We start from the raw sequence: 14,570 nt of genomic DNA, 5'->3' as shown, positions 1-14,570 counted from the left end.
GACTTCGTACTGGAGCTTGCAATAAATATACCTTCTATGGTATATGGGAGCAAAAAGTGTTCTGTCGTTCTCGAATTATGTGTACGTGAACCAGTCCGTGCGCAACATCGTTCCTGATAAAAAAGTTTATGATAAACTTCGCAAATTAGTTTAAATGCCGTTTAACGTTTCACTATTAATATCATTATTTAGTTTGATGATCAGTATATTTTAAATTTATTTACCAGTCTTTGGCACCTATAAACGTGGAAGTCTTACAGCAACAAATATCATCATTGATTGTCTGGCCTCCTCCTGTGTCAGACATTATCTTAATTTAAATCTCCACTAAAATTATTGTTTACTTATATAATTTCCCTCTGATAAATCCAATACACATTTTATGCTCCTCTCAAACTTACAGCCACCCGTTATTTCACGTATACAAATGAAACCTTCATTTCCATTTACTTCTTCAGTTTTATGTTCAGTCTATTAACAAAACTTACTATCAAATAACATTTTATTTTGTGCACTTAGATATATTGCTTCATTTTCTCTTCTCAGTAGCCACGTGTGCTGCTGTACTCTTCTTTTCATCCCGTTGTGTGGATCCACCTCCTTTAGGGTCGTCAGATTCATGAGATTCATTAAAGCTTCCCCGGGGAACATGAGCGACAGAAGGTGCCATCCATTGCACGTTCAAACTTTCACCAACTTTAGTGCAGCGGCCACCGTGGCGGAAGACCTGGACTCCCCAAGAAATATGCTTTCCATTTTCTTTTTCCCGTCTTTTCTTGCTACTCTCACTTTGCCTTACATTATTATTCATCATTATCTTTTACTATATTTCTTCACTATCTCTTTTATATTCCCCTTTTCATCTTAGTGCCTATTTTTACTTAGTATTTGTCTCATCTGATATAATACCTTCCCCCTGATGGTACTAAATGCGGCACCACCAACTCCGTCATCATGCGCCAAATTCGACTATACTGTGCTTATGAGTCGAACACTCCACACTGTAACGTTTGGAGGAACACAGCGCAAGAAGGTGTTAAGACATTCAAGTTAGTTCGATTAAATGCCAAGGCAGAGAATTGCCAGCACCGGAAAGACTCTGCGACCGCGTCTCCTGCACTAGATGTAGCCTCCACACGTGCATTATCGGCCTCTCGAGCCACCTCAGAGCTCGCCAAAGAGAGAGAGAGAGAGAGAGAGAGAGAGAGAGAGAGAGAGAGAGTGTGGGGGGTAAAAACAACAGTATGGAGCAAAGAGAGAGGGAGAGGATGTGTGAGCAAAGTAAAAGTGAGAGGGGATGAGAGAGTAGCTGTGTTAGGAAGATGCGGGTGAGAGAGAGAGTGGTTGGGGCAGAAAGGAGTCTTGCACCATGTAATATGCAGCGTTATGGTGGCCATAAATCAGGTCGAGCCTGCATGGCCGGGCTCCTGCCTGAGTGTTATGGATCCATATCTTTACCTTGTTACTCGTGACGGGGTCCAAGTGCCACCAAAATTGTCAATAAAGTGTTGGTTGGCTGATTGATATTCTCGTCACAGCCTTTATATCCTTCTTGTCAGATATATTAAGAGAGCAAGTATTTCCCCTCGATCTGTCTGTGGTCCCTATTGCCGCCTCCTCCCCCTGACACAACGATAACACTGCGTCTTATCTCGTCATTAACACATTTCCACGAGCTGGTAACAGGAAGGTCTTCAAACCCCTCCTTTTATAGCACTCTCCCTTATACCCTCACGTACCCATCAGTTGATTGATTTATTCGTTTTATTAAAATTAGTAGATATTTGTTTATCCTAAACCCGTCCGAAATTGGACTAGTGATGCAAGTAAAATCAAATTAATTTAGAAAAAAATATCTTCCTGTGAATTGGTTTACACGCTTTACTGCTTCCTGTATAAATGTTAACTTGGAATATCTGAGGAATAAATAAATTATGCAAATCATATTTGTACAAAATACGATAACCTTTTTAATACATTCAGTTTCATGGAAGTTATATCGTATATGGTAAAATTTGCTCTCTTTCATTCAAGGCGTCGTTTACCATCACACGATAGCCACTTTATACCAAATAAGGTTAAATAAGCATAGGGTGGGTTAAGTTACGTCTGAACCTATTCATTTATATGTATTACGGTGATATACATGATTTTCTATGGCCAGTTAGAAGTTTAAAAAATACATGAAAGTTATCACTTCTTCACATTCATCCCTATTTACCTTAATAAGTTGTCATGTTTCGATAACAAGGTTCTGTTTACCAACCTGCCAGAGGATGGGGCTATACAGGCAGTGAGATGGGCGGTAGAAAGCTTAAACGCAGTACAATAGATAATACCCCATAGTCTGCATAGGGAGGAAGCCTGGCTCACAGATAATACAGATATATAAATAAAAATATAAAGCACGTTCATGTGACCACCTCCCCCCCCCCTCCCCAATTTTGTTTACATAATATAAAAAGTTAGGTAAGTCCCAAAAGGTTAGAAATATATATACAAAAATACACAACACAAAAGGAAAAAGAATAACATAAACCTAACTTAATATTAAGAAGTTACCTTAACATTAAACTCTATGTGTTGCAGCTCTTATTCTATAAAGGTGAGAGGAGTGTGATCAGTGAGAACTGTTATTAGGTAAGAACTTATGGATAGAAACATTCTAAACTTTTCATGGGCTAAGACAATTCCTAATGCCTCCTTTTCTACGGTTGCGTATACCCTTCCATAACACTTAAATTTATGAGTGAGATAGCAAATAGGGTTTAACATTTTATCGGAGTCCTCTCGTAGGAGTATGGCACCAACACCATAATTATCAGCATTGTGGTGGGGAAGAGACGTATTCCGAAGATCTGGCACTTGAAGCACAAGGGTACTCGCCACGCGTATCCTTTGAAGGGCCCTCTGACAATCATCTGTCCAAAGAAAGACGCCTTTTGAGCTGAAACGGTCAGTAAGAGGAGCAGCAACCTGGGAGAAATTCCGACGAAAATGGCGGTAATAGCCAGCCATGTTGAGAAACCACATCACTCTTGTCGAGATATTCAACAAAAGGAGGTGCGTCATTAACACTTGTATCATCCACTCCAATGGCTGTTACCATTGCTACATTATCTTTACTAATCACATTCAACTCACCACTATCCCTAGCATAGTACTTCTTCAAGAGGTTTACACGAGCATGACGCCTTTTCTTGCGCCTCTCTGGGGTTTATTGACATAATTAACATCCCCCAAGACGCTGTACTACACGATAAGGACCAGAGTACTGGGACTGAAGAGGTTGCTTAGGTAAGGGTAGCAGGGCTAAGGTCTGATCACCTTCCTTAAAAGTTCGAAACTGCACCTTATTAACTTTATCAAACTTATTTTTCATACTCACCTGAGCCTTAGCCAGGTGAACATGAGCAGCTCTAACAACTAGCTCTAGGTGCTCCTTAAATTTAAGAACTTATGCAGTAATTGGAACAGAATCCTTCTCACTTAGCCAGCACTCCTTATGGACCTTTAAGGGTCCTCTAACCTTATGTTCATAAATCAATTGAAAACGTATAAACCCTAAACTTTTCTGCGCACTGTCCCTCTCGGAGAAGAACTAAATCTCAATGCCTTCATCCCAGCCCTCACCCTTCTCTAAGCAAAAGGCTCTAATCATTGTTTCAAGGGTGTGGTGGAAGCGTTCTACAACTCCCTGACTTTTAGGGTGGAAAGCCATCGAGCGACACTGATGGAATCGCAAGGTTTTCATTTCCTGTCCGAACTCAGAGGTAAAATTTGACCCCTGGTCTGACTGCACAGTGGCAAGCAGACCAACATGTATGGAAAACTTCATCAGGCCCGAACAACACTCCTCGTAAAAATATTCCGAAAGAGGATGGCCTCGGGATATCGGGTAGGAACATTAATGATGGTTAGCAGGAATTAATGACCTCGTCTAGTCTTGAGCATCGGTGCCACATAATCGATGACTACGACGGGAAACAGTGATATGTTGACACTGGGTCTTATGGTGAGGCAGATCATATGAGGCAACATAAGGTAGTAGTTTGATTATGGGCAGGGCGAAGGTCGGGACTCCTAGCAGGCAGATGATGAGTTTAGTCAACATCCCTCCAGCTATCTAGAAGCGGTCGGCTGACGTTTACTCGTCTCGATTATTTGTATGCACACCTCGCCAAAGTTCATTAAGTTAATCGGTTTTCTGACTTCCTGGTCCCTTAGAGGGAGGGTTACGTTGAACCACTTCCATTAATAATAATTAGCAGGAGACTGAGCGTGTGTTCATGCCTATGAATCCTGCTTTAACTTAAGTCACTGTGAGCACGAGGCAGCTTGTTTGGACTTTACCGACACAATGTATTGTAACTAAAATTTGAATCAGTGTCATAAAGCGTTTGAGTGAATGTTGAAATACTTCACCATTAAATATTTTTTAACTTAGAAAATTATGTAGGGCGTTGTCAGACACATTTGTTTAACATAATCAATGAGTTGGATACATCAATTTGGGTGCTTAATAACATCATACGAACTATAACGTGATTTTGTTTTACCGTCACAGTTAGTAATGAAACTGGTGATTTTAAATGGTAATATATGAAAATCCAGGTTGATGCATTAGCAAATGTTTAGAACATTCAGGTTGAATTAATATTCAGTAATTCCGCCATTAGGTAAATTATGCAAATATTTTAAAGGATTTAAATGATTCCTTGGCATAATTTTGACCCAACTTATGTTTATGAGTAAGATAACACAATATAGTATAACACACTAGTACGGAGGTCTGTCTCTTACCGTCACTCTGATTGGACTCTAACCCCGGGAGTACGATGAATTAACCCCATGAGTACAGCATCATCGTATTCAAACAGTTGACACCATGCTCAAGAGATTAAGTCATTGTTCTTAAGGGCTTGTAATAATGGGTTTAAAGAGCTGTATGTCAGCACAACGAGGGTGACGGCGCCAGGGAGCACACAACGAGGGTGACGGCGCCAGGGAGCACACAACGAGGGTGACGGCGCCAGGGAGCACACAACGAGGGTGACGGCGCCAGGGAGCACACAACGAGGGTGACGGCGCCAGGGAGCACACAACGGCGCCAGGGATGACGGCGCCAGGAGCACACAACGAGGTGACGGCGCCAGGAGCACATAACGCGGCGCCAGGAGCACACAACGAGGGTGACGGTGCCAGGGAGCACACAACGAGGGGTGACGGCGCCAGGAGCACACAACGAGGGTGACGGCGCCAGGGAGCACACACGAGGGTGACGGCGCCAGGGAGCACACAACGAGGGTGACGGCGCCAGGGAGCACACAACGAGGGTGACGGCGCCAGGGAGCACACAACGAGGGTGACGGGCGCCAGGAGCACACAGCGAGGGTGACGGCGCCAGGGAGCACACAACGAGGGTGACGGCGCCAGGGAGCACACAACGAGGATGACGGCGCCAGGGAGCACACAACGAGGATGACGGCGCCAGGGAGCACACAACGAGGATGACGGCGCCAGGGAGCACACAGCGAGGATGACGGCGCCAGGGAGCACACAACGAGGATGACGGCGCCAGGGAGCACACAGCGAGGGTGACGGCGCCAGGGAGCACACAACGAGGGTGACGGCGCCAGGAGCACACAACGAGGGTGACGGCGCCAGAGCGAGGATGACGGCGCCAGGGAGCACACAACGAGGATGACGGCGCCAGGGAGCACACAACGAGGGTGACGGCGCCAGGGAGCACACAACGAGGATGACGGCGCCAGGGAGCACACAACGAGGATGACGGCGCCAGGGAGCACACAACGAGGGTGACGGCGCCAGGGAGCACACAACGAGGGTGACGGCGCCAGGGAGCACACAACGAGGATGTCGACAAGATTAGACACTACAGAACAGAGAACAGCATTCGTGAATCAACTGTAATATTTATGTAATTTTAGTAAGTTGTAATACATGTAACTGACGTATATTAGGGGAATAAAGAGAGAAAGTGAGAAAATATCACGTGAGAAGGACTGTATGTAATTATCTCCTGCCCATATAATGACCATAGTCCTTGTATTGTGTATGGTGGTCCCTGTGTCACTGGTCAATTACCTCATCAAGGACAACTGGCAACTGACACTTATATAATTACGAAATCAATTTACACAAAATGTCATAATATATTATTCAGAGTTATTGAAATGTTTTTACACGGTGTTATGAACTGTGTGTTTTATAATACTACACTTTATGGATGTTAATAATTGTTTTCCTTGATATTGTATTGATGAATTATATTGTCCCTTATAATTGCTCTTCATTGCAGTATTATTATATGTATTAGGTAATGTTACTATCAATCATCACCCTCCCTCTCCATCATCCGCCCTCTCCATCACCCTCCCTCTCTATCATCCTCCCTCTCCACCATCCTCCCTCTCCACCATCCTCCCTACCCACCATCCTCCCTCTCCATCATTCTCCCTCTCCACCATCCTCCCACTCCACCATCCTCCTTCTCCATCATCCGCCCTCCACCATTCCCTCCCTTCTCATCATCCTCCCTCTCCACCATCCTCCTCTCCACCATCCTCCCTCCATCATTCTCCTCCCTCTCACCATCCTCCCACTCCACCATCCTCCCTCCACCATCCTCCCTACCCACCATCCTCCTCCACCTCGCCATCCTCCCTCTCCATCCACCATCCTCCCTCCACCTCCTTCCATCATTCCTCCTCTCCACCATCCTCCCACTCCACCATCCTCCCTCCATCATCCTCCCTCCCCACATCCTCCACCATCCTCCCTCTCCATCATCCTCCCTTCCTACCATCCCCTCTCCATCATCCTCCTCTCCACTATCCTCCCTCTCCATCCTCCCTCCACTCCCTCCCACCATCCATCCTCCCTCCATCATCCTCTCCCTCTCCACCATCCTCCTCCCTCTCCACCATCCTCCCTCCACCATCCTCCCTCCATCATCCTCCTCTCCACTATCCTCCCTCCACCATCCCTCCCTCCACCATCCTCCTCTCCACTATCCTCCCTCTCCACCATCCTCCTCTCCACCATCCTCCCTCTCCATCATCCCTCCTCCACCATCCTCCCTCCACCATCCTCCCTCTCCATCATCCCTCCCTCTCCACCATCCTCCCTCCCCATCACCCTCCCTCCCCACCATCCTCCCTCCCCACCATCCTCCCTCTCCACCATCCTCCCTCTCCATCATCCTCCTCTCCACCATCCTCCCTCCCCATCACCCTCCTCCCCCACCATCCTCCCTCCCCACCATCCTCCCTCCCCACCATCCTCCCTCTCCATCACCCTCCCTCTCCACCATCCGCCCTCTCCATCATCCTCCCTCCCCACCATCCTCCCTCTCCATCACCCTCCCTCTCCATCACCCTCCCTCTCCATCACCCTCCCTCTCCATCATCCTCCCTCCCCATCAACTTGGTCATCAGCTTAACCCTCCACACAGATTACTGGCCCCGATAATATGGTTACTGCGCTAATTATAAGTTTGATGTGCAGTTAGCGGCATAATATTCTTCTTAAGGAGGCGATATTGAAAACGACAAACTTGATAGATTAATTATAGTTTCGACACTATTCTCGGAAGGGTTGATGTAAGTTCCTGGTTAGACGGGCCCTTTAGTCCTGTTGGGCCCTAACCTAACCTAACCTAACCTAACCGAACCAGGAAGATCGGGCACCTTATGTTTTCTTTGTACTGTTTAATAGTCAAATAATTCGTTTTCTTGTTCACAATATATAATGACATTGTAAGAAGACAAAATTATCCAGTGTGTAAGGCTCACCACTGGTCACCACTATATCTCCTTAGGCTCTTGGCTGCTTCTTCAATGTGTATTAATCAGGTGATGTTATCAGTGAGTCTTGTGTGTCAGACTCCTTGTGCAGGCGCTAATATTTCTCAAGTAAATTTAGAAAAAAAGGCCATGAACAGGTCATTAACACGTTGAAAGGAGGAGAAGGCGAACATTCCTTTAGACATTTTAAAAGTAAATTTAATACTTTATGGTTCAGTCTGCCTTATCTCTTATAGTTATTCGTCTCACTGCACTTTGTAGACCTTGACTCGAAAACGTTTTACAGTAGTTCTCTTCTCTTCAGTCGATTATATAATTATTATCAATCTTATACAATCACAAACGTGTAAAAAATGTCTCGTCAATTCAGTCTTAAGCCACCGTGAAAAATATGGCAATTGTTCTTGTACTGTGTTGAATAATTTACCCATAACTATATAATTATACAGGTTTTCACAACAATGGGGAAACAAAATTAGCCACATTGTTAGGTTAGGTTAGGTTAGGTTAGGTGTCGAGGGTTCCACCAGCAACTTTGTCCAAGGCTGCCGTCACGTCCAGTGCAATACATAGAAATTTTATTATTTAACACCTTCAAGCAACGGTGATATCGCTTGGCATCATAAATTAAACATTTCATAATAATAATAATAATAATAATAATAATAATAATAATAATAATAATAATAATAATAATAATAATAATAATAATAATAATAATAATAGTAATAATAATAATGGTGTTTGTATAGAGATAAAATCCACATATAACGAATAAAAGGAACATTATATACGTCGTGATGATAAAAAACACAAGTGGTGGTGGTATGATTATAGCTATACCAATATTAAGAGTGGTAGCTCCAGGTGAGGCAGGTGGTGGCCACGAGGTAATGTGTTTACCACCGAGCAACAGCGAAACGTTCCAGGGGTGAAGATCTGATCACACTCCAGTAAAACCAATTTTCAAAGAATTTAAGAGAGTTTTTAATAATTGTCGAATATCTGGGTACACTCACGACGATATATCATGCGATTTTAAAAGCACATATACGTGAAGCTGTGCGCTGTAGTGAATACTTAAAAAGCGCTTCAAACATGAGTTCATATTTCGGAAAGATAAAAAGGAAAATATTTGAACATCGATATCTTCCGGATGTGCAATTTAGGTAATGAGAGATAAATTTAGGAAGAAAAAAAAAACTAAAGTTAATTCTCAGAAAAGTCATTTACGCTAAACGCTGAACAGTGTTAAGTTTATCCAATTACTGTGAGGGAGTGGAGCGCTGGGCCCAGTTTTCTGCCCACGCTCCATTACGGGCTGACTAATGAACGCTATATTAGATAAACTCCTCATAATCCTGCTTTATACACCTACAATACTTAGCGAGGAAAAAATTTTAATTACCAGGAGCGAAGAATGTCACTTTATTCTGGAGGCTGGCAGCACAAAAATACTCTTATTGATGGTTGATGGTGGAACTATGCGTGGATACTAGTGTGATTGATGTTCTATGGCGTAGTGTGAAGTCATTACATACAATAAATGTTTGATTTTTGTATTATTTTGTTACTCTGCCAGGAATAAATATATTGCTGGCGCCGTCTACGTCACCATGTGGCTGAAATTGTAGTTTTCAGTTTTGTAGCATTAAACATACTATTGTTAGCATTCAATCAAGGGCCCTTTTGTTGTAATACATAGCTTGTGTTCATCCTGAGAAGACCTCCCAGTACTGACGGAGATGACACAGCTAAGAACTATGTGTGGGTACTTAGCCTTAGACTCTTCACCCTATGAAATACTTTTTTTTTTTTTTTGGTGTTGCTCCTTATAACAATGCCACTTTTTGAAATCGAATCCCGTTGCCGTATTACTGCTGTTGAGATTCCATTTGAGAAAACATACGAATAATATTATAAGAAATTGACACCCTATTGGCAGGTAATGATCCGGCAGTTAAAAGCTGACTAACATAGGTCCCCAAATTTATTTTGATATTCCGTACCTTGAAAATTCGATAAAATTATTATAAGTCACTTTGAAACTATTAACTAATGCTCCTCACTACGAGAGAGAGAGAGAGAGAGAGAGAGAGAGAGAGAGAGAGAGAGAGAGAGAGAGAGAGAGAGAGAGAGAGAGAGAGAGAGAGAGAGCTGAAAATTATCTTAGAATGTATATACTTATTTTCCATGAGAACTAAATCGTATACTGCGGGAAGTATGTGCTCAGCCTCAGTAATGACGCCGCTCCTGCCTGGCTGTCCGCCCTGCCATCTCTTACGAAAATTGCCTTCCCGATATCAGATTCAACTAAAATTCGACACCAAGAAGTTCAATATGATGATTAACGTTCCTAAATTTCTATGTTTCCGTCCAAATATTGTCCTCTGACCAAACATTATTATTAAGACTTTTTCCATAATACTCCTGAAGTTGCAAATGATGATCAAGTTGCCGGGAATAATATGTTGCTGTTTTACTTCACTACTGTAGGTCAACCCGCCTCATGGCTTCAGTGATCATGTTGATATCCAGGTGTCACTACTGCTTGCCTCTCTGTTAGGTGTTACGACTTTATATTAGCGAACTACTTCTTTTAACGTTAAACTTAAGATCTGTTGTTGATATTGTGTGTGTCAGACTCTGGTGTCTCACGCTGTGTTGCTGGTTAATGAGGCCTCTATATCTTCCTCTATATCATTCATCCATTTATCATTATCATTATTCTTATTAGTGTTAAAATATTTTGTTTTATATGCATACATTTGATTGCTTAATCATGCCTTGTTAATTCTATTAGCATGATAGAGTCTAACCTCTATAAAATCTCTCGCTCTTACCTGTAATATCTGGTATATAAGCTAATTATAATAGAAAACTAATTAAATATAATTGTAGGTAATTTGAATATCAGATCACTTGGCCAGCAGTTCGTCACAAGCAGCTTTTAAGCCTCTTATTTAAAACCCGAGAGCCAATTATGAGATTAATTACGACAGATCAAGTGGGTGTCACAGAGTGGGCGTTAATTATAGTGACCTTAACCAAAGGCCACCTACCACACTGGTGTACTCTAGTGACCTTAACCACAGGCCACCTACCACACTGGTCTACTCTAGTGACCTTAACCACAGGCCACCTACCACACTGGTCTACTCTAGTGACCTTAACCACAGGCCACCTACCACACTGGTCTACTCCAGTGACCCTAACCACAGGCCACCTACCACACTGGTCTACTCTTCTGCATGATACAAACATTTATTGTTCTTATTAAGTATAATTGTATATTTTCTTGAACACGTTAAAGGTATAACTAATAACTATTTTATAAGAGTCTTGTCTTTTCTCAGGTATTTAATTCCATGAATGATGACGAAGCTGAATGTTGAATGTAAGACATGATCTGTACACCTCTTATTCACAGTTGAATAGTTGTTCATAATTCGTCACTTTTTTGTGTCAGTTCACTGATCTAGCCTAGGGCCATGAGGAACCCAGTTATCATGTTTTACCGCAAGGAGGCACAGCAGGAGTCTTGATGGTGAAGAGGCTGTGTACTGACAGGGGAAGACTTACGCAAGGCTGCTTCCCTGTTCACCACGAGGGCTAGCCAGCAGTAGTAGCTGAAAGCGAGATGTAACAAGCGATGCATGTACTTTAACAGTAACATAATGCTGACACAGTAGATGCATTACACCACCCTGTGCACACCCCCCCCCACACACATTCCTCATATGATTCTTGAGTTGTGTTTAGTTCAGCTTCAGTACCTCCCAGTTTCTCTCTCTTTACAAACGTTTTCCGATGAACCTTTCCCAAGACAAAAGCCTGCAGGAGGAGGTCATTCAGGAGGGAGGAGGGAGGGGGTGTGTCATGGTCTTGTGCCTCCAGATGTCAGGGATAAGTTTACAATGGCAGGTTCCGTAACACAGAGGTAAAGGGAAAGTGTCCTAGAGATTGTAAAATAAAATAAACAAATGAAGTTAAAGACACCATACAAAAATTTAATGTGGTTTTACATGCTGTCCGCTGCCGGGGATTATCATGTTGGCAAATTTGCACTGAGTCAACTGTAGAGGAAAGAACTACAGATTTGGAAGTAATTTTTTTTAAAGGTGTAGTAGCGACCTAGTTAAAATATTTAAGTTGGCAACAGTAAAAGAAGCGACCAGAGACGAAGATCAAGGTGGATAAAAAGAGAAATTTCCACACAAAATAAAAAAAAGAGAACGATGAAGAGGGTAAAGAATTAGGTGGTTAACAAAATCACCAGATAAAGGTTTAAATCTTATTGTTTAGGAGAATACGATACTGCTGAAAACTGAACTTGGAGAAGAGGTGAAGCAAACATGATGAAAGAGACGCCGTTAGATGTCATTACGTGACCCGGGCAGCCAGTGTTTGGATCATGTGAACGAGACAACAGAGAGTTACGATGTGAAGCCTACAAGAGAACCGGTCCCTGGAAAATCGTGTTCTTTTGATACTTTTGACCCCATGAATACGATGACATTGTATTCAGTGGCATAAGTCAAGGCTGTTCTTAAGCAACGTGTACTGAAGATCTCCACACCACTTCTCGACCCCACATACCGACACACAGTCACGGCTACTTAACTCCTTCTGGTCGTGACTCACTCTTGTCTCCCGTCCAGTAAACTTTGTTGTAATAATGATAAAAGACATTAATAAGGGCGTGACGGAGGCTCATCTTGCCAAGTTTAATAGTCTCAACCTTCAACACAAGTTTGCTGGCGACCTGACTTGGGAAGAGAAGAGGCAGAGGTCATTGGAAAGAGAACATGAGGTATTAGGAAGTTTTTTCTTGACACTTGCTCATGGTTTAATTACTGTGGATGATGTAATTACTTAAGAATAATGTATATAACCTACATTAATATCTGTTTGATTGTCTGTTTGAGAGGGGCTATAATACACTCTAATCATCCTTCCCTCTCATTATCATTTCCTCTTATCATTCTTCTCCCTCACCATTCATCCCTCTCACAACCTTTCCTTCTTACTGCCTCTCCTTCCTCAACACCTCCGCAAAGTTCCTCCTCCTTTTCCTCACACATCGCCAGTGGCATTCCTCTCCTTCGCCCCTTCCATGACCTTCCCTTCCTCTCATCGCCTCTCTCACTTACTTCCTCCCTTTCTCATTGCCCCTCCCTCTCACCTTCCATGACCTTCCCTCCCTCTCATTGTCTCCCCTTTTCACCGTCCACCTCACTTACCTCCTCCCCTCTCATCGTCCTTCCCTCTCATCGTCCTTCCCTCTCATCGTCCTTCTATCTAACCGCTACTTCCACATACCTCCCTTCCACTCATCGTCTCTTCCTCTCATCGCCTCTCCCCTACTTACTTCCTCACCCCACTCATCGTCCCCTCCTATCACCCCCTCACCCCCTCCCCCACTCATCGCTTCACCAATATCATCTCCCCTCTCGTTATCTCTTAAAGACAAATTGATGACGCAAATAAAACTTTCTTTATTTCTTTTTCTTTAAATTTTCTCCCGAGATCGCGATTAATTTCTCTAAAAAAAAAAATTGGAAGAGTTGAGAGAATGATAAAATGTGGTAATGGAGGAGTAATTGCTTGACGATGAGGAGGAAGACGGCACGAGGAGAAAATTGATAATCTATGAAAGAATTATGGGTCTAGCGTTCTTGGGGTGCCCGAGGGAAGGATTACCTCATTATTGACAGAGATAATTTCACTGCGACTCTCTCTGTCTCTCTGTCTCTGTCTCTCTTGAAGACTGTAGGAGATGTGATGATCATTATTGAAGGAAGGTAGTTTAGGAGCTATATGGTTGAAGGGTTGGAGGGATCATTTTACTTAGATGGTGGAGACACGATGCTCAGTGCCAGAGGAAGGAAGTGGAGAGTTACCGCCCTGAAGTGTTGGAGATAAGCATTTAGTGATAAGTGGAATGAAGTGGAGGTGGAGGATTACATATTACTGAAGTGTTGGAGGTATGATGATCAGTGTCGGAGGTATAGTGTGGAGGTATAGTGTCCTAGTGTTAAAGAAGGTATTGTGCTCTCAGTGTTGAAGGAAGAAGGACGTGAAGTAAATATGAAGTTATGGGCCACTGGTGGTGTGAGTGTTTCCCTACAGGTTAAAGTTATGTATATGCAATAAATTTTGAGGGTGGAAGGCCGTCGAACGACACTGAAAGACCCCCAAGGTTTTCATTACCTGTCCGAAGAACCTAAAGGTAAAATTTGACCCCTGATCCGACTACACAGTGGCAGACAGACCAACCTGTATGGCAAATTTGATCAGGCCTAAACAACACTCTTCGTGGTAATATTCCAGAGAGAAATGGACTCGAGATATCGGTTAGCAGGAATTAATGACCTCGTCTACTCTTGATTAGCGGTCCTACACATTCTATGACTACTCTACTGAAAGGTTTGGTGCCAGTCCCTTATTTACCAACCCGTGTATAGTTTAAGGGGGGTTATAATATGGGACATTACACCCGGGTTAACACCAGAGGGAGAGAGTGGATTGACGACGATGCTTGTAACAGTTGGAAGTGGAAGAGGCTGTACCTGGTTAGCAAAAATTAAATACAAATAACGAGCTTTGTTTGCGTGATTTAATAGTGAAGGTGTTAACTGATAAATGATGATAATGAAAGTATTAGGTGATATATGGTTTGTGAAGCGGGTTCCTGTATCAATGTTAATATACAAACACATCAAAGTTTTAAGAACGTAA

At 43.0% G+C, this 14,570-nt stretch overlaps 1 protein-coding gene across 1 annotated transcript; it reads right to left on the bottom strand.

The window, feature by feature from the left end:
• Window positions 1-4,951: 4,951 nt before the first annotated feature.
• LOC121864050 (keratin-associated protein 16-1-like) lies at window positions 4,952-11,881 on the bottom strand. Its single transcript, XM_042362947.1, has 2 exons — window positions 11,855-11,881; window positions 4,952-5,896 (listed from the first exon to the last, which is right to left on the bottom strand). The coding sequence occupies exons 1-2, from the start codon at window positions 11,879-11,881 to the stop codon at window positions 4,952-4,954; spliced, it is 972 nt and encodes a 323-aa protein (XP_042218881.1).
• Window positions 11,882-14,570: the final 2,689 nt, after the last annotated feature.

Source organism: Homarus americanus, unplaced genomic scaffold (assembly GCF_018991925.1).
Source record: "Homarus americanus isolate GMGI-L3 unplaced genomic scaffold, GMGI_Hamer_2.0 scaffold14720, whole genome shotgun sequence".
NCBI lineage: Eukaryota > Metazoa > Arthropoda > Malacostraca > Decapoda > Nephropidae > Homarus > Homarus americanus.
The sequence above is the reverse complement of the archived record's forward strand: the minus strand, read 5'-3'. Positions and strand labels throughout refer to the sequence as shown.